Genomic DNA, 22,208 nt, shown 5'->3' with positions numbered 1-22,208 from the left:
GAAAATAAAATTGCATTTAGTTCAATACTAAGGTGTAAATATTGGAAACACTGTGCTAATAAGATTAAGATGTGAAATTAATGAACCAAAGTACTGTTTTCAAACTTACCATTTTGGATTTTACTGGTTTGACACAAACGTAGGCCTAATAAGATGTGGAACTGGTACTTTATACAGAGTATTACAAGCATATTCCTAGATAGGCCTTTTGGAGTTATTGGTTTTATAAAATCAGCTAAACTGCTAGAATATCAGGTGTAGGCAATTTTTTATTTTAAAAAATACATCTTGACATAGACTAAGATAGTGAGCTGTAATTCCACATGCACGAAGTTATTTATATAATAACTTAACTCTTACTTGGTAACTCAATTTGACTGTGCTATACATAGTAGGTATTATGTTTCAGCACATTATAATCATATTTGTAAATAATGTGGAAGTCTCTGCAGCTGTAATACAGTAGGTACTTCCAGTAGTAGTTTTCACATCAACTTTTATAATTGATTTCTGAAAATTATTATGAATGCCTGGTTTTGGGGGACACAAATAAAATGAAATGAAATAAAATGAAACTACCCCATACAACAATCATTTATTATCATAACAAATGAACTGAGTGAGATGGCTACGCGGGTCACGTAGTTGTCACCTTTCATTCAGAAGGTAGGGGTTCAAACCCCACTATTCGCAGGCTTGAATATTCATTCTCACACGAGGCATATGCTGTGGCTGTCCTTTAATTAAGAACACAGTTGCATGCTTGTTGCCATGTGCCCTGTCTGTGTCAGTATGATTTAAAACATATAGAAAAACAAAAACAAGCAACAAATGCTGAAATACCTTCAAACTTTAACTCTTCCTGTTGCATTGTTATGTTTTCTTCCAGTATTTATTAGCATTTGAGTAACATTTTGTTGGTAATTTGTGTAAACTGATCGGAATGAAGGTATGTAATCTCAAAGTTCCTGCCAGTGTTCTTGGATTTATAAACAAATAAGCTTTTCTTGGCAATACTTTTAAGTTGTAAGGTATGCAACATTACAGCTTGTTATGATATTTTCTATGCACCAATCATAAAGCTGAAGAGTTGCCAAAATTTGATTGCTGTTGTCTGACATGTGTAGCTAGTCGCATAACAGTTCCTGCCACACCATCATATGCACTCTTCCCATTGGATGTTGCGTAGAAATGCCATTAACCATACACATTAAAATCAGCCTCATTGTTACAAAGGTTAATCAAATCACTTTTATTCCACCGGGCGAGTTGGTGATGCGGTTAGAAGCGTGCAGCTGTGAGCTCGCATCCGGGAGATAGCGGGTTCGGACACCACTGTCGGCAACCCTGAAAATGGTTTTCTGTGGTTTCCCATTTTCACACCAGGCAAATGCCGGGGCTGTACCTTAATTAAGGCCACAGCCGCTTCCTTCCCATCACTAGGCCTTTCCTGTCCCATCATCGCCATAAGACCTATCTGTGTCGGTGCGACGTAAAGCAGCTAGAATTTTTATTCCTACACTGTGCAGCTGATCCATCAGAAGAAATGGTATGTATGTTTCAATTTTACTTTTTCTTGTTTTTTTCTCAGAAAGAGCAAAGTTCAAAATTTCAGTAGTGGTGGCCTATCAGACTTTTAATTGTAGGTATGTTACAAAAACATCGTGAGAGTAATTAGACTCAGAATGAACACACCACTTAACAAAATAAATAATAACAAGATTTTTTGAGTTCTTGCGTCAGACTTTAAGAATACAGTATGGTAGGCACATTTTTGCGTTCAACTTTAGACTTTAATTAATTTATTTATTTTAAATGTAAGATATAGGATTCTGAGAAATTAAAATTACAGTTCTTGTCATTTTGTGCTTGAAAATTAAAACTAAAAAATATATGGGACTTGAAAGGTGCTTAAAATGAAAGACCGATATTTTTCTTTGAAAATAAGTTTCTTAAGCAAAACCAAAGATATATCAAAATATGTGAAATGCTGCGTCTCTAATTTTAGCAATATTTCAGTAATTCATTTATCAATGACTCTTGAGATAATTATCTGGAAGATACATAATTTTGTAAAATGCCATCTCTTACTGTTTGTAACAAGTATTTAAAGTATTTTTTCAAATCGTAGAGGGTCAGATTGTTTTCCTTTCAAAGGTAATGACTCAATATTGTTTGTATATTTTCAGTTATTTTTAACACAAAATGTGGTAAAAAAAATTAATGTAGGCTATATCTAACACGAGCATTGCTACTATGCTATGGTAATAAAACCAATTTAAAATGATATTTTTGTGAGAAACTTACGACGTGATAAATCACCATAATTAAAATTGAATTCCTGACTTTTAAATGCTAACCAACAAATGCTAACTTTGAATTATTTCCATATATTATTATTGCATTGTATTTATTATGAAGAATAATACAGGAGGTGGCGGCTTTTTTCCGAAACGAAACTCGATTTGGTTACTGGTCCTCTCGGATGTCAGATAGGCAGCGTTTGCCTACAAGCAATGATGTCATGGTTGAGCTGGAAGGCTTTGTCATCTAGGCGGTGTTGCCAGTATTCGGGAGATAGTAGGTTCGAACCCCACTATCGGCAGCCCTGAAAATGGTTTTCCGTGGTTTCCCATTTTTCACACCAGGCAAATGCCGGGGCTGTACCCTAATTAAGGCCACAGCTGCTTCCTTCCCACTCCTAGCCCTTTCCTGCCCCATCGTCGCCATAACAAAAACCACACAAGCTGATTTTGCCTACCATACCGCCAAAGTTATGCAATGGGACATGACTGGTAGTGAACATTTTTTTAAACTGTTTGAGGCTACTAATTTAACAGGCTGAGGCAGAGGACAAGTGGTCTCAATACCGACAATCCCTATATTTCCTTCAGATTTACCTTTTGACTTCATCAAGTCCGATAACAATAAACAAAGCACAGTGTCAGACACAGCGTAGCTGGAATTTATGTCTGTGGAAAATGTTCTTATGGACAGTTTTACACGTCCCTCTCCCACAAACATCAAAACATAATCTTTCAGTGTTCATTACTCCAGGAATACAAGGAAATCTTTTAAGTCCTCAGTTAAAAGTAAACTCATAGCTACTCCCATACTACGCTGGGGCAGGCAGCTATTATCATATAAATACACATTCCAAAATTATATCAACTGCGTACATAACATGCAAATGCTCTGGCACCACTGGAACAGAGTGTTATAATCGGCTCGGCACTCGAAGTGTTAATGTTAAGATGATTATGCCTTTGTAGGTGGCGAAGTTAGGGCTCCTGGCCCTCTCTTACACTGTAGTGATTCATCATTTGGAGCAGAGCTTAAGAGTACTTAATAATATGTAGTAAGTAATAATCTACACATAATACATTACACTTTTGTAAGTCAGCTGCATTCAGCAGGTAGTCTCAGCAAGCAGTCTTGAATTTAAGTAATGAGGTGGTATTTCTGACACTGACAGGCAGGGAATTCCAAAGTCTTGAACCCATCACAACAAAAGAACTATTATACACAGAGGATCGGTTAACAGGGAGGAACCAGGGCAGGTATTACTGCTGTGAAAGGAGGACAAATACTTAAGCTGGGACAAAATGTATCAAGGTCTGCCTTCAGTGAGCAGTTGGTACACCTGTATCAGTATGTGATATGTTCGTCATTTATCAGGTTTCAGGCATGAAATAGTGGTTTTTTGTTTTTGTTTTTTTTTTGCTAGTGGCTTTATGTCGCACAGACACAGATAGGTCTTATGGTGACGATGGGATAGGAAAGGCCTAGGAATTGGAAGGAAGCAGCCATGGTCTTAATTAAGGTACAGCCCAAGCATTTGCCTGGTGTGAAAATGGAAAACCATGGAAAACCATCTTCAGGGCTGCCAGCAGTGGTGTTCGAACCTACTATCTCCTGGATGCAAGCTCACAGCTGCGCGCCCCTAACCGCACAGCCAACTCGCCTGGTCATAAGTTTTTACATTGTTAAAAATGGCCATTTAAATGTATTCCTAATTCACAAAGACGAAACCTAAAAAGTTAGGAATGGAAATTTATAATACAGAGCTTTTATCATTTATATCATTTGTAGTGATGAATACTTTTTAAGGTTCTCTCTGTAACTGAGGATGGTCTTAGTAAGAGACCGAAATTGATACTACTGTAAAAATGAGATAGAATAAAATTCTACATACATTTTATGAGGTGGAAATGTCCTAATTTAAAATTAAAGCTACTGAAACTGGAAAATCAACACAGGAATTATGAAAATCATAAATTATGACCACTGCAGTCCATCGCAATTCAGTAATTTCCAGGATATCAATATTCGAGCGAGTCATCTCATTTTTCACAATTTCTAATTTACCTTGATACATATTCCGCACATTCCATGTGCCCACAATTCATCTGTCCTTACAACTTCGCATTCTCTTTTTCTGACTGGCAGCATTTGCTACGTCATTACTTCACAAGTACTCTGAAGGATCCGAGGCTCTTCCTCAATAGCATATTGAGTGCCTTCCAACCTGAGAGTCACATCTTCTGGCACTACAGTATATCATCATTACTCACTTCAGACACATTCCATGCAGTTTTCTTGGTAATACAATAATCTACAAAAGTGGTTTACCACTGTCTTCTCTCGTACACAGTGGAGTCTTTGCCGTTGTCATATAAATGATCATCCGCGACAGACATTCTCCTAACTGCTGCCGCCCAGTATAAGAGCCACACCCACCCCTAACCCAGCGTACAGAGGCTGCTTTATGGATTTTGGGGGCATTTCCTCCACCCAGCGGACCATCATCCCAGCTCCCAAACAGAACGTCACCCAACCACCACAACAGCAGCAATAACTACAGCACCGGTACAAAAATATAGACAAGGAAGAAGTTACCACCAATAATCTATATTCAACCATATCCAAAAACCAAGACTTCATCATCTGCTTCTAACTTGTGAAAACAAGTTTACAGTGGAGCCACATATTATTATCTCTATCCAAAATATTGGACCATTTAATGACTTGGGTTTTATTATAAGTGTACCGGGCGGTACACCTCCACGCCGCTAATTCAAAAGGTGCGCCAGTTGAAACTCCTCTGCTGGAGGAAACCTGAACTTTATTGACGGTATTAATTTTCTACTTTCTCAGAAGATGTCACTACCTGTAAATTTTGGAGAGTTAGAACTGTGTCATTTTTGATGTGTTTTTGTTTTGCTTGAAGTAAGAAGTGTGAACTTTCTCTTCTAGAGGACACTACTGAAGAACTACAATAGTGCACCCTAGTGCGAAGAAAAATAACTGTTCTTTGGAGAAAATTTTATTTCAAAAGTTTGTTCTTTGTTAAATTTCTTTCAGTTATTGGTTAAGTTGGCAATATTACCCCTTTCTTTCCCCTTGTTTTAAATCTAGCCAATCCCGAATTTCTGAAATTAATTTTCCACCAATAATGTGTTTCTTCTTCATCTTGTGTAGGGGTTTCTCTTTATTCTCCAATAAAGTGATTGTGGGCGGGTGTTCTCATTCCCCTAACGCCTAGAACCTTCCGCGAGAGTATATAAACTGCTGATTTTAGGGTCTCTGCGCCACTTCTGTTCCATCTTTCAGTGTGTAAAGTACATAGCAGGGGGCGGGAAGCACCTCTTTCTTCTCCAGCTGTTCAACACCAGGTAATGGCCTCTTAATAACTTCTTTTCTTGCTAGGTCGGCAGTTAACTCTCGGGGCGGGTTCGAAGCGTTTCTACTATGTAACCTTTTCCTAAAATGTAACTACTCTTTTCATCTATTCTCTTTTAAAGCTGCATATTGGGATAGAGAGTGCTAACCCTCTCAAGCTCCCATTCATATTGTTTTGAGGTGAACTTATTTTCTCAACCTATTCTTCGTTAACGTAAAACAAATTGTTCTTTTCTAAAGTCACCTCTGTAGTATGGGATTAGCCCTTGCATTAGTGGCCTAGAGCCAGATTAGGTTTTAAAAACAAGTGTATTAGGAGTGCAGATCGCCTCCTCTCTAATTGTTATTTTAGAGGTCATTTAATTACCCCTTTTCATTTAATAGACCTCAGTAGGTTGGGTATTTTACCCCTGTGTCTATGTCCAGTGAGGACAACTTGAAGGTGGAGTTTGGTGTGGCCTTTGAGAGGCTTAAAATTGAGAGCGAGTGGCTCGTTTTTGAAAATTGAGTGTTGTATGGCTCGTGGAGGCTTTTCTGTGTAATTTGGAGCAAGGGCTCCTAGGCATAAATGGGGTTTTCTGCCCCTCTGTTGAAACTTGTGTTTGGGGTAAAACTGAGCTGATTGCCTAAGCATTGTGAAGTCAGGGCGCGAAGCCCAAATCATGTAAATATTGTAACTACCCTTTTGACTTGCTCCTTTGTACCTGCCATGCTTGTTATTTCTTTGTTTTTGAAAAGAAAATATAACCTTGTTAAATTTTAAATTAATTTTACTTTCGTAGCTTGAGACCCGTTCACACCCGCACCTTCTTTCACGCCTAACTACCACGGAAAGCTCCGTAACAATAAGCATACATTTAGATATCTTTTAGTCAAATAGGACATTCTCAAGAACCTACACCACTATTACGAGCTCAAAATCAATCAACATAAACATAGGTGCACAAGACCCTAAACAAGGAAGTCTGAAGAAGGTATACGCAAGACATGAACTTTTTTTATATACATATTTTCAGTGTTTTTAACATGTTTAATGTGCATGTACAATTAGTTTTAAGCTTAGGTTAAGGTTAAAGTTTTTTTTTCTTTACTACCGAGCTCGATAGCTGCAGTCGCTTAAGTGCGGCCAGTATCCAGTATTTGGGAGACAGTAGGTTCGAACCCTACTGTCGGCAGCCCTGAAAATGGTTTTCCGTGGCTTCCCATTTTCACACCAGGCAAATGCTGGGGCTGTACCTTAATTAAGGCCACGGCCGCTTCTTTCCCACTCCTAGTCCTTCCCTGTCCCATCGTCGCCATAAGACCTATCTGAGTCGGTGCGACGTAAAGCAACTAGCAAAAAAAAAAAAAAAAAAAAGTGTTTTTTACTACCATATTTTAATCTCAAAAACAATTTTAATCTCACAGAATCACAATGAAATGACGATAATATCCAACTTATATCCCCATTAGACATCCAGACGGGCTAATGAATGACAACATCTTTTTAGATGCCAAATAGATGTAACAATATGATTTGTCAGCTGATGAGCAAATAGAGTCGAAACCGGTACTGATATAAGTTTACATTTACAATAAACAGTATTGACAGGTGGAATTTCTTTCTTATCCATATACAATGTCCTTTCTGGCATCAACCTCATCAGAGGAGTTAATGAGATGAAATGAATGACATGATATATGATAGCAGGAAGGGAGAGAGTGAAACCCAGTGCTGGCACATAGCCTACTCCTGTCAAACAGCACTAAGGGGTGCTCAAGGCTTAACATCTCCATCCGATGGACAAATCACTATCTACAGCATCATATGGACATTGCAGAGAGGTTTGGAATTAAATCCAGGCTTTTGACACAAAATCTAAGTGATTAGAAACTGTATACCACCACCTCTCCTACCCTGCTGGCCAACATTCTGATGGTGAAAATGTCTGACTAACAGGACTTCAAACGGCTAACCACGGTGTCAGACCATACAGACTTGATGCTTGATGCCACCAGGCAGGCTAAACTTTTTTAATAGCAAGTGTAAAAAAAAAAAAGTTTCCCTTAAATCTCCGAGTAGAATCAATCTGTGGCTCCGGAAATTCCACTTCCTCCTGAATCAATCATTACGAGATGGGGGACATGGTCAGTGGCTACCACATATTACTATTTAAAAAAATTAACATTATGGAGAACATACAAAAAAAGAACTAAATGAAAATGAATCAGAAAGCATTGTTGAAGCGAAGGTAATATATGCAGGGGAGGTATATATGTATGTATGTATGTATGTTTAGTCATCAGCCAGAAGGTATAAAGGGGGAATTAATTTACATTATGTAACATTTCAACTGCATTTCTACAGCCATCACACTGCTCTTAAGAAACGACGTACCACATACCACAAATAGAAAATTTCTTACTATCACTTAAATCTGCACCAGGTGAGGCTACAAAGAAAACAGTAGAAAAATGTAACTCTGTACTACAAAAACGTCCAGGGTACCATACAACATATTGGCAATATCTTATCCGATAAAACAGAGAGCAAATTATTGGACATTGTAGAAACATTTGTCATAAAGAAATAGCACATTTTAAATATGAGCCTACAACGTCTGTAGCAGCTGAACATTGTTTTTCTCTATACAGATAAATTCTTCAAAGTAGCAGAGAGTGTTTTCAAACATTAAAATTATTACAGTCATATACTGCAATGGGAAGAATTAACTTCACTTCAGCAGCAGTTTCAGTCCACAAATTCGGTGAGCTCTACAACTTTTTTATTTCTTTGGTAGATTATGTTAGATTTTCAATATCAAAAATAATAGATGAAAAGAACATAATTTTGATTTCTTTTCACAAAGGCAGAAAAACACTACTGTCACTTCACGTGAACTCTCTCTGAGCTGGGTCAGCACGGAGGGGAGGCTGATGATGTCACTGCATGCGGCGTGAAGACAGGAAACACACTGTCCTCACGTTCACAGATCACAGTATACTTCGTCCGATGGCAAGCTACGATAGTACATCCAGTTCATCGGATTCTGATGATCATCTTATTGCCTGTGATGTTTCTGTTGCCATGAGTACTGTCTGTCGCAAACGACTGTGGGTACATGAAAGTAATTTGCAATTTAAAAAAAAAAAAATTGTTTGGATATTTGTAGCCGAATGCAGGCCTTGTAAGGCAGACCCTGCAATGAGTGTAGGCGGCATCTGCCATGTGTAGGTAACTGCGTGTTATTGTGGTGCAGGATAGTGTTATGTGTGGTGTGTGTGAGTTGCAGGGATGTTGGGGACAGCACAAACACCGAGTCCTCAAGCCAATGGAATTAACCGATTAAGGTTAAAATCCCCGACCCGGGCGGGAATCGAACCCGGGACCCTCTGAACTGAAGGCCAGTACGCTGATCATTCAGCCAATGAGTCGGACAACTTGCGGTGAATGCCACAATTTAGTAAGGGAGCTAAATGGGCATCCAGAAAGATTTCAGATGTACTTCAGGTTGAACAAAGATTAATTCAACCACTTACACAATCTCATCAAGGATGAAATTGTTGGCCGAAGTACGCTGTGCATTTGCAACTGATTCGGAGGAATCCTACACAGGCTTTTCAGATATGAGAAAATTTCAAAAATTACTCCAACTCCCTTGAAGGCTCTGTGCCATGGCAATTACCAACAGTTCGTCGCGGAAGAATAAATTAAACAAAGAAGGAAAGAACTGTGCGGTAGTGAATGGATCATACAATAAATATTTATTCATCGATCTCTAATTCAACAGGATAATGTGTATTTCTAATGTGTGTAGTATTACAAGTTGTTTTACGTCGCATCGACACAGATACGTCTTATAGTGAAGATGGGACAGGAAAGGGCTAGGAGTGGGAAGGAAGCGGCCGTGGTACGAAAATGGGAAACCACGGAAAACCATCTTTATGACTGCCGACAGTGGGGTTCGAACCCACTATCTCCCGAATACTGGCCGCACTTAAGCGACTGCAGCTATCAAGCTTGGTATGTGTAGTATTTAATTTATTATTATTATTATTATTATGATTATTATTATTGTTATTGGAATAATAATCGTAAGTACAATTGTGGACTATTTTCAACAACTTAATGCCTATTAAAATTAGTACTTGTGGTCTTCAAAATTCCTTTCCTATTTTGTACCACGCCTTGTGCCATATTTGCTGATTTGTATAGTTAATTGAACCTAAGCCGTGCAGATTTTCATACACCCGACGAATTCAATTAACATTTCTTCCATATCGCTAAAAGAAACTGCTTCTATTCACACTTCATGTCGCCAGATATGTGCTAGAGCAGAAAATTGTGCTCCGTGTGAAGAGCGCTGTCACCAGATACTACGTCACAATGACGTCAGCCGACGTCAACAGCTGTGACATGAGTGCAGTGTGAACACACTACGGGCCGAATTCATAGACAGCACTTATATATAAGTGTCCCTTCATTTCATATTACCTACTTAAGTGTCCCACTTATTGCTATAAGTGGACCTCCCACACACACTTAAGTGTCTCATTTATGTTGCAGCAAGATGGAGGATAATGATTTGCTGAATATGTTGCATTTCATTCACAGGATGCTTTCCGTGTACACAGTAGAGATGGAAAATCCTGTCGAAATGTAATGTGACCAACAATTTAATGAAGGTTTTGTTTTAGTAAAGTGAGAGTTATGAATATTCTTGTTCCTTTGATTGAGAGAGTGAACATAACCTCTAGAGGACTCATTACCTCACCATTAATGAAGATATTGTTTTGAGATTTTATGCCACCTCTTAATTTCAGGTTATTAATATTGTTATTATTGTTATTATCATCACCATCATCATTACCGGTATTTCGCTTAATTAATTGGAAACGTGTTACAAGTTGATAAGTTATCAAGACTGTAGGCCTACGGAATAGTAAAGAACTGTACTGAGTTATAAGAAAAATGAACGTGTTGCACTACCACCATTTATTTTAAGATTGATCTGTGCTAATTACATCAGGTTAGTCAACGAATCGTTTGCCGGATTATATCAGAAGTTTCTGAAATTATAGCATCACACATCAAAACATACTATTTGCATTTTATTGGGGAAGTAATTAGACCTATTACAACATAACGGCTACGGATATACTTGTCAAATCATTAAAAGCGTTGTAAGGCTAGATATTCTACATTTCGATGAATATTTGTATAGGTTCGAGTACCTGGATAACTATAAACATATTAAGAAGAAAATTAGACTCTGGGCATTTTCGTAGTTTGCATTGTCCACAAGTTTTTCCCACGTCATTCATATTCTGATGAGAAACTGCATCGGTCTGCTTGTTCTATATTATGCACAAGTTCTTGCAGGTGTCGTCTCAGCTCGCTGTTTTGTTATCCATTCTGATAACCAAATACAATATACTTTAAGGTTAAGTTTTAATATTCCACCTTTACAATACCATAAATTTATTGTTTATTTATTTAAACAACATTATTAAATAATACGGGACATGTTTCGTCTAACTTGTAGACATCATCAGCTGTAAGATATTCAAGAAAAAGCTTTAAAAAGACAAGGACAGAACAAACACAATAAAATAAATCGGTTGTCGAACACGTCAATCAAAATAGCGAGGATGTTCCAGATTGTTCCAAGTACAAACATTCAAATCCTGTTGATGAAAAAAAACTTAAATTCACACACATGAGAACGATATAGTAAAGCTTGTTGTTAAAATTCTTCTTGAGTGTGCCGTTGATATGCAGCAATCAGGTGCGTCGGCAAAAGCTGATAATGAAGTGTATAATGTTATTTGTAGCAGAAAAAAGACGATCAATGAGCATGCGTAGGGAATCCAGAGAGAAGATGTAAAAAACGTCATATTGGTGCAAAGTTGACATTTCTTATTAAAACTAGGTGGAATATCAGATCGTATGACATACGTAACGTAAAAATACAGTGAAATTAAGTAAGCTGGTTTAAAAAAGAAGATTGTGGCACATCTCATTACTTGCGTTTTCGCTTCTCAAAGAGTAATTAGTGTTTTTCTTTTCTCTGACTAAGGATGAATTATGGAGGACGTGTGTGATGGGAGCCGGTTTGAGGCGAAATTAGGGGAAGGTTGGAATCAATAGACGGGGAGCGATCATATGGAAGTTTGTTTGAATGTTTGTCGAAATAGGAACTGTAAAGTAATGCCTCAAAAATTATGTTCATAGTTTCTGAAAACTCTTTTAAATTATGATTGGGGTTGCATTTTTGATCTTCTTCTTCTTCGTTTTGCCTCATGACTGAGGCGTCGTGACTATCATAATATTCAGCCCTCTAGCCGATGAACCATACTCCGCCATTCTTCCCTATCTAAAGCTTTCAATGTGGTCACTCTGAGAGAACACTGTAGGGGGCCGTTCACCATGTCAATCCATCGCGTTGGTATTCGTCCTCGTTGTCTGGTTCCCTGGACTTTGCCCTCAACAATCAGCTTTTGTAGACTACCATCTCGGCGCATTATATGTCCAAAGTAGCGTAAAATTCGTTGAGAGACCTTACACGATAGACGAACTTTTATCTGAAGTTGGTTCAGGATTGATGTGTTCGTGCGATGAGCTGTCCAAGGAATCCTTAACATTTTCCTCCAGCACCACATTTCAAAGCTTTCTATCCGTTCACGATCACGTTTGAGGATGGTCCACGTTTCTGCGCCATACAAGAAGACTGAGAAGACTAGAGATTCAACGAGCTTCTTTTTTGTCTTAATGGTGATGTTGTTATCTTTCCAGATCTTCCGCAGACGGATCATTGCTACCTTTGCTATTTCAATTCTGCGCTTTATTTCATCTTTGGAACCACCAGAATTGGATAGTAAGGAGCCTAGGTATACATACTGATGTACAACTTCACACCCTCCAATCTGTTTGATATGTGGACTGTTGTTGTTCTTACGATCAACAATCATGACTTTGGTTTTCTGTCGATTTAGGCGTAATCCAATTTCTAGGCTTGCTTCCTCTACTCTCTTGATCAGCTCTGTCAACTCCTCTTCAGATGATGCTATCAAGGTGGTGTCATCAGCAAATCTCAGATTGTTGATCTTGCATCCCCCAATGGAAAACCCTTTGTCCCAGCCTTCTAATGCAGTTCTCATTGCATATTCACCATAGATATTGAAAAGTAACGGTGACAGGATACATCCCTGGCGAACTCCAGCCCTTGTACGAAACTGCTGAGACTGTTTGTTTTGAATCTTCACAGTGGCTGTATTTTCCTTATACAAGGACTTGAGGAGATCAATTAAATGGAGTGGCAAACCCATGTCATCCAAAATTTTCCAAAGATGGTTCCATTTGACAGTATCAAAGGCCTTTTGGTAGTCAATAAAGCACAGATATACCGGAACATTGAATTCTCTAGCCTTTTCTATGATTTGTCTTAGGCTTAAGATTTGTTCTCGAGTACCTTTTCCTTTCATAAATCCAGTCTGGACTTCAGGAATTTGATACTCTAGAAATGCCCGGAGTCTCTTGTGCAGGATATGAAGCATAACTTTACTGGCATGTGAAATCAAAGCAATTAAGCGGTAATTTTCACATTTTTTCCTCGATCCTTTCTTGTGGATTGGGACAAAGATTGACTGTACCCATTCCTCGGGCCATCTTCTAGAATTCCATATTGCTTGGCAGATTTTCAACAGCATTTCAATTCCAGCACCGTCTGTAGCTTTCAAGACTTCTGCACTTATTCCATCAGGTCCACACGCTTTTCCAGTTCTCAGCATTTTCAAAGCCATTTCTACTTCATCTCGGAGGATGTCAGGTTCAGGATCTGACTGCTTGTCTATCTTCACTTGGTCTTGTGCATTACATTGTTCACTGTATAGATCCTGGCAGTATAATCTCCATGTTTCCAGAACATTCTCTATATCCACAACATCATCCCCCTTTGAGTTCTGTATATTCCAGGAATATGGCTTGAATTCTCGAGTGATTATTCTAATTTTGTCAAAAAGATCCTTGCTGTGGTTTTGATTTGCATGGTTTTCAATCTCAAAACAAATGTTACTAAGGAAATTATTCTTATCTCTTCTACAAGAAGACTGAATCCTTCTATCAAGATCAGACATTTGCTCTCTTTTTTCTTTAGTGTTAATGCCAGATTTTTTAAGGCACCTTCTTTCTTCTACAAGCTGAAGGCTCAAGTCAGAGATCCACTGTTGCCTTCTAGTATTTGGTACTCGAGATTCATTCAAAGAGGACTCTATCCAGTTTTTTGTCACATTCCACAGCCCTTCTGCAGTAGTTATTGGATCCTGTAATATGGAGGCTCTTCGCGCCAATGATTCCTTCAAAGACGACATATTAACTACTTGTGGTATCCTGTGTGATCTTTTAACTGGTGTTTGAAGTTTTATTCTTATTTCTGTTCTAAGAAGCTGATGATCACTACCACATACTGCACCTGGACAAGTTTTGGTGTCCATTACTGATCAAGATGTAGTCAATCTGATTTTTATATTGACCATCAGGCGATGTCCATGTGTACATGTGCCGTATGTGATGCTTGAAGACTGTATTAGTTATAGTGAACCTGTTTTGAATTGCAAACTCAAGAAGCCTGTTCCCCCGTTCATTTCTTTCTCCAATTCCGTATCTTCCTATCGATGTTCTGACATGCTCATCATGTTGTGTTGAACCAATTTTGGCATTGAAGTCTCCCATAACAATAGTTATTTCTCTGTTTGGAAAAGCTGAAACAGTAGCATCAAGATCTTGATAGAAGCGGTCGATTATTTCATCAGATGCATCCGCTGTTGGGGCATAAACCTGAATGATGTTGATTGAAAGTGGCTTGCATTTGAGACTTAGTGTTATAATGCGATCATTAACAGGTGTATATCCTTTCACTAGGTCATTCAGTTTGTCACTGATCACAATTGCGACCCCGTTACTGCTTTTTTCTTCATTTCCAGAAAAATAGACCCAATGATTACCACTCCTAAAATGGCCATTGTTTTTCCAGTGAGTTTCACTTAGCCCAGCCAATCCTATATTATACCTTTCCAGCTCTTGTATTATCAGGAGAAGTTTTCCTGAAGCTAAAAGTCCTCTCACATTCCAAGTACCCACATTCTGCTTTGTTCTTCCAGTCGCAAATTTCGCATATGCAGCCTGGTTGCCTACATGCACATGCCCAGTAGCACATTTCACACTTTGCAGCCTGGAACCGCAAAAGCGCCGGTTGTCAGCCGGGTCGCATGACGAATTAGATCCATTTAAAGCAGCTATCATGATAGTGTTCATGGGAATAATAGTGTAGTGAGGTCCCTCTCTCTTCCACACCGCAGTACCACAACCGAAAAACCAGTCATTCTGGTGACGCTTGAGGCTCCCCGCTCATGACCCATCTCGAGCATAAATTGCTCTGTGCATCAAGTCGATACTGATGGCGCTGCTGCCCGACATCAGGTTTTCAGTGGATTCCAGTGGCATTTCCTCCACTGAGGGACCACCGCCCTTCCTCCCTCAAGGAGCTCATCCGCCCGAAGCCGTTGGCTCCCTGAGGGTGTCAGGTTATTTCTCGCCGCCTAACACTCGGCGTGGAGTCACTGGCTGTTCTGTCTACTCTATACCGTCAAAAATACGTCCATTGTAATGGTGTCAACAGGTGTAGACTCTAGTTCCTTGGCAACGTCGATAAGAGCATGCATAGTTCCCGTCTTTGTCATAGTTTCCATGGCATTGATGGCAGATAGAACAAAATGGCCGACACTTAGGGCAATGCAAATATAGTAAATAATTATATCGAGTGTCTCTCTTAGTAATGTTGTCTATGGATTGAGGGCAAAACAAGATGACTATCGCCTATGGCATAAAAACACAATAGACTTACGTTAAAAATCAATATCAAATGATCACTAATTCACTAGACAACACTCACACACAATAAATATATGCCATAGTGTCATAAATACTGCCAAGAAGCCGCTAACAAAGCACAGTTCCCTTTATATATAGATATTTTATGCTCTTACACCACACTAGATCTTGCATTTGGCAGCCATTTTTGATCTATGTTAATATAAATGTTTTCTAAAACGTTGAGTAAACTGTCTTTACTATGAAAACAAAGAATTTTTAGGTCCTGTTCTATGGAAGTGAAGAAATGATTTGAATCTGTCATATGAGTGCTCATGGCAGAGTATCTTTTATGCTTGGCGGCGTTGACATGTTCTTTATATCTGATAAAAAAGCCTCTTCCGGTTTGCCCAATGTAGCTCGCGGAGCATTGAGTGCAATTTAACTTATATACACCTGATTTATTGTATTTGTTCACAGTGTTATAAATTTTATGGTGGTTGTAAAAGAGATTAATGTTATTGTTAATTGTTTTAAAGGCAATGTTGACCTTATGCTTCTTAAAAAGGTGGTGATTTTGTAAATCTTGTGATTGGTATAGGTGAAAGAGGCATAGTTTTCTGTTTTTCTTTTTGTTTCTTTAAGAAGGGTTGAACTGGGTCTGTTGACAATTTTGTTGACTATCTTGTCAATGAAATGCTTACTAAAACCGTTTTTATTTGCTATTAAGCGAATGGAATCGAGTTCTTTTTACGATCTGCATCAGATAAGGGGATATGGTAGGCTCTTTGGATCAAACTATAAAAAGGTTGCTCTTTTTTTTTTTTTTTTTGAGATTCCGGATGTATCGAATCTTGCCGAATGGTATTAACAGTTTGGGTGGGTTTCCTGAAAATAGTGTAAGAGAATTTATTGGAGCTGTTGTTGATAGTGATATCTAAGAAGTTTAAAGAATTATTAACTTCAACTTCGGAAGTAAATTTGATCCATGGATCGATTTTATTTAACTGCTCGAGAATGATGTCACCGTTGGAGATGTTATGATCTATTATGGCAAATACATCATCGACATAGCGTGTCCAGAATACAATACCTTTAATTTTATTGTGAATTTTAGAATTTTCCAAATGGTCTAAATAAATTTCTGCCATTATTCCTGAAGACTGTCCTGCTTGTAAATTAGTAAATGTAAATTGTAAATGTAAAATAATTATTGAAGGTTACAAATTCTAAAATATTTAAGAATTCTTCTATTTCTTGTAAGCTTAATGTTCTGTGCTTAAGAAAGTTGTCCTTGATGATCTTTAAAGTTTTTTTGACCGGTATATTAGAATACATGTTTATTATGTCAAAGGAGTACTTTTTTGTTGTGGTTGCAACTCTAGGTTTTTGGTCAAATTACAAAATTCTATGGAATTCTTAATAGAACTGGGATTTTCAAACTTGAAGTATTTTTTCAAGAAGTTGTGGATAAATTTAGAGGTTTTGTAAGTCGGACTGTTCCTATAGTTTACTATGGGTCTTATGGGGATATCTGTTTTGTGGACTTTTGGCAATGCTTTAGCTGTGGGAATACTAGGATTCATATTAATAAGTTTCTGAGATTCATAATCAGTTAAAATGAAGGACGTTTGTTTTAATACTATACAAAAATTGCCAATTGACAATCAAACAGAAATTAGACTTAATATTCGTAAAAAACTTTCTAATTTAATTGAAAGTAACAAATCTACAGCCCCCTTATTTCCTAAAAAAGCCATTAACTCGTTAAAGCAAAAAAATCAGCAAGAACGATCTAATAGTCACTAAAGCAGACAAAGGTAATGCCACAGTTGTCATGAACAAAGAGACTTATATACGAAAAACCGAAACTTTCTTTTCCGATAATTCTTTTAAACTGATGAAAAAAGATCCTACTAACAACATTTAAAAAAAACTTAAAACAATTATTAAAAGAAACGTAAATGAAAATGGATCGATCACACAATGCTCTGAGGGTCTGAAAGCATACCAAAACAGGCTCTAGAATAGAATCCCGAGGGTGCCAGAAGAAGAGAGAGAAAGACCAAGAATAAAGGGGTGTCAACGGTTGGGAAGTCCTGGAAGAAGGTCCCGACAGTAGCAGCAAATAAAGTCAGCTGGAATGCTCTCATATGTGCCCTATGCTCCCCACCCACAGGAGTGACATCAATGAAGTCAATTAAGTTATGCCCTAAGCAAGAGGCTGATAGGTGCTCTGAAAAACAGCATGGCACAATAAATAGCACACATCTAATCCCAACAATTTTGGTCTAATCTTGAATTCAGTTGAGAATCCTAGATGCCAGTACCAGGATTATGAGTGGAAGGTATCTGTGATTGTGATAACGTACCTCAGACCATTCTCCATATTGCCAAGGTCTGCATGTCCATGAGGCCAGGGACAAAGCAGTGCAGAGGTTAAAAATGCTGGACATTGATCTGTGTGAGAGTTTTTAGTTGTTACTGATCAAGACCTAAATCTACCTTTATTCTTTATGGATATATGTTGGTAAACAATATTTTATTTAATTTTTAAAACAGTACCATACAAAATAACAACTACCTCCAGATATGGGAGGTTCACACATGCCCCTTCCCTTTGTAATGTGTGTAACTAATTATTTACATCTAGTTTTAGGATACGAGCCCCAGAACTTGAAATTCAATGCTATCCATACATTTCAAATTAGTGAACAAGGATAGCCCACACATCAGACAGTCAATGTCAACAAAGGAATTAAAATTCTGGATTCTCGAACCATGCAGATTCCAAGGTCTATCGTGGAGCAAACTACTATTATGCTGGTTACATTTCTACAGTTGTAGATGTACTCACCAGTTGATGAAGGACGACTTGCCAGCAGAATGATTACCAATTAGGAGAACTATTATCTTCTTCCGTGGTGCTAAGAGTTTCAGACCAAAGTGCTCGGCTATCTTAATTAGACCTGTAAGAAACAACGAAAGCATTAAAAAAATGTACTTCGACAGGCAACAAACACTGAATGCGAATTAGGAAGAAAACAAGTAATGATAAAAGAAAATTTGACAGGACAGATGAGAAAAGAGCCCAGCGAGTGTTGTATCCTCTACTGATGGAAGATACAAGTCGTCGTGACATAGTACTGAAGACTGAAGTGTGTAGGACTTCTTGTTACTTATGAAAGAATGACTTTGGATGATCCCCTTACCCATAGAATGTACCGTCAACTAGGGTTAATAAAAAACACGACTTTTGAATTTATTTAAATCAGATTTGAATCTAAAATTCTTTTTATTCAATTATGGCATGCAATTATAAATCAGAACTAGTACTTTTTATTTAATTTAAAAAACTTAATTGTATAAATACTTTTATTTAGTTCCTTGTAAAAGAACTGATATGAATTTGAAATACTGGATCAATATCATACTAGGAAAAACATTCCCAGACAATAACTAGACCGGATCCAGGACAGTTGGTACAGAAAGCAGACATCTAAGAATCAGCAGGTCTAACAAACAAGTCTAATTGAAAACAGGTCTACATGAATAAAATGGCTAATAATTTAGTGCAAAGGCTAATGTAAATAATTAAATGTCTACAGACAAAATGTCTAATTTACTGTACTGATACATCTAATGGATTTTATGCACATAGTGCTTGGTAATGGAATCTTCTACCATCTGAAGTAAAACTGGATTCTGTTTCTCACTTCTTCCACACAGTTAAGAGAATGTATATGTAAACAGAAATCCATATGCGATGTATATAAAAACCAAACCCCATGGCGCAACAGCCTTGAAGGGCCATGGCCTACCAAGCGACTGCTGCTCAACCCGAAGGCCTGCAGATTATGAGGTTCCGTGTGGTCAGCACGACAAATCCTCTCTGCCATTATTCTTGGCTTTCTAAACTGGGGTGATGTATATAACTTGTATAAATAATAAATTAAGATAATTCATCTTCTAAGAGTATAGTGTTTGGAGTGTAATGTAAATTGAAAATAGTCTATACATCTGTAAATAATGAGTAGAGTTCAAGTAGACATACATGTGGGAAAGGAGGCACTTCTTCCATCTAACCACCCCTAGATTGTACACTCAATCTTTGCATGGAGATTAGCATTAACTTTCATACTGAACATTGGGCCTTGACAGACAGCAACGCAACTTAAAACACCGGAATCAGATTATAGCAAGGTCATACATGGTAAATATGTCTGATAAAGTACAAAACCAGCACTCAATATCAGTGCTAAAGAAAGGTTTCAACTCTGCTGTGGTGCCAAAAAGAATCCCAGTAGAGGAGACTATTTGTAGGGTAGAATGTGCCATCAGAGATTTACCATTTAAACAAGGCAGAAGAAATTTGTCAAGACGTATTTTAAGTGTTGAAAAGAGCAAAGCCACCACGTCATAACTTGACCAAAGGTGAACTTAATGCAGCTGATGCGTTTTACCAAGACAATAGCAAAATTGTAATTCCAGCTGACAAGGGTAATGTTTCAGTCGTCATGAATAAAACTGATTATAAAAACGAACAACCTGCAAGAAGAAGAAACGTACAAGAAAGTAAGGAATCCCACTAACAAAATTAATACACAAGTCACTCAACTTGTTAAGAGCTCAACACTTCCAGAACACTTGCAGAAGACCTTACTGAATTCAGACCCGATACCTCCAGTCATTTATGGCCTCCCAAAAATACACAAGAATAACATGCCACTACGACCAATCACGAGTGCCAATGGTTCTGCAACCCATGAGTTAGCCCACTATATTTCATCACAACCAGAAACAGGGAAGACAGAACTTCACGTTAAAGATTCAAAATACATCTTGCACAACTTACGTGAAATCCAGATGCACAATGTTATGTCAATTTTTACTGATATACCAGCAGAAGAAATGCTTGCTTACATTATAAAATACCTGTCTGAAGACTTAACCTATCTGACAGCAGTTGGTTTTAAACCTACTTCTACTACAAAGGGATTATTACGAACACACAGAAGGAGCAGCAACTGAGGTCACCTCCGTCACCAGTGGCTACAAATAATTTTAAGGAACATTTTGAGTCTGCTGCATTAACTACAGTGCCACTGAAAATTAAGTGCTTCTATCGTTACGTAGATGACACATATTCGGTCAGGTCACGTGGAAGAGAAGTATTAGGCCTAATTGAATTTTTGAAGCACCTAAATTCCATTATCAGGAAGATCAAGTTCACAATGGAAATAGAAAATGAAGGTAAATTACCTTTTCTTGATGTGCTAGTGTACAAGAAGAACGATGCTACATTAGGCCATGCAATGTCAAGAAACCTACATTCTGAAAGATATCTTCAGAAGTACTTACACCACCACCCCTGCCAAAAAGCAGCTCTCCTTCGAACTTATTTATTAGGGTAAATAACGTAGCAGACCCTGATAACCAATCGAGTGCATTAGAAACCTAACAGGGATGGTACAAACCAGGATTACAGAAACAACTAAAAGTATTCTTTCTTTATGTGGCAGGTATAACTGACGGAATAGAGCGCATTCTTAGGAAGCATAATATAATTCCAATTTTCACCAGACTAAAAGCTCAAATCCCTGTTTCGACCAGTCAAAGAAAAACTACCCCTTGACACACCTGGCATCTCTGAAGTTCCATGTGGTTGTGGCCGCTCATATATTTGCATGACAAAAAGGCTTGTTGGCACCAGTACAAAAGAATGCATCAGATCAGTAAAGAATATCACTCTCATCTTCCACAGAAAATGCTATAAGCTAGTCAGCTGTAGCACAACACTTCTACAGTTAAGACCATCAAATCCTCCTTAATAATAATAATAATAATAATAATAATAATAATAATAATCGTATGGATATGACGCCACCTGGCTGTCTGCTTGTCAATTTTGACGTTCCGTTTTACTCTAGGCCTACTAGATGGCAGACCGAGTAAACCGAAACTCTCTTGGGCGTCTATGGCTGAGATTTAATGAATTTTGTCAGGTAAACACCAAATGTGTCACCAGAGATCTTTTACATGCCGACATCGTACGACATCGCGCCTGTAAAATACTTCTATGCTCGACTTGTGAAGGAAGCCATAAAGACAAAGCTATGCCCCAATAACTTTAACAGGGAAGACAGCTTCAAGTTGTCAAATACATGGAGACCTGTACTCCAAAAATACGAATGGGTAACACCAACATGGCACAGCGTGACGATCCCCAAGTCCAGTCAGTAGACGGCTGTGAATAACGTGACCATGACTTCCATTTTCCTTCAAGAATTTATATGATTACTGTCAGCAGGAGACCTTCATATGCTTTGCCCTGATGAAAGCCGAAGAAACTTAGCTGAAAGATCGTCTTCTTTTGTTAAGACTCATTAATAGAAAGTGGCTTTAATCCAGATCTGGGGAGAAAAGCAGCAAAAGTACAGTTGTTCAAGAAGACCTTAGCACACAGGAACTCACTCTTGTTCAATGCCTTACGAGATCCACCTGTGATGAGGTTAAAATCCCGGAATCTACTCTGGACTGAACTATGCTCCCATAAAAAATTCAGTGTAACAGCAGAATGGAGACAGCGATAGGAACAATGTCCACCCATCAACGCCATTCTGATTAAAGACCCAATTAAGAAAGTGCCAGGTTTCGATCTTCCTCGACATGAGTGGTC

The 22,208-nt window shown here is 38.1% G+C and overlaps 1 protein-coding gene across 2 annotated transcripts in view; it reads right to left on the bottom strand.

Moving 5' to 3' along the window:
• LOC137503384 (sarcalumenin-like) overlaps nucleotides 1-22,208 on the bottom strand; it is a 262,108-nt gene that overhangs the window by 227,940 nt on the left and 11,960 nt on the right. For both annotated transcript variants that reach the window (XM_068230976.1, XM_068230977.1), the window contains exon 3: nucleotides 18,387-18,498. In XM_068230976.1, coding sequence (XP_068087077.1) covers nucleotides 18,387-18,498 — 112 coding nt within the window. The remainder of the gene's footprint in view (nucleotides 1-18,386; nucleotides 18,499-22,208) is intronic.

This window comes from Anabrus simplex, chromosome X (genome assembly GCF_040414725.1).
Source record: "Anabrus simplex isolate iqAnaSimp1 chromosome X, ASM4041472v1, whole genome shotgun sequence".
Lineage (NCBI taxonomy): Eukaryota > Metazoa > Arthropoda > Insecta > Orthoptera > Tettigoniidae > Anabrus > Anabrus simplex.
The sequence above is the reverse complement of the archived record's forward strand: the minus strand, read 5'-3'. Positions and strand labels throughout refer to the sequence as shown.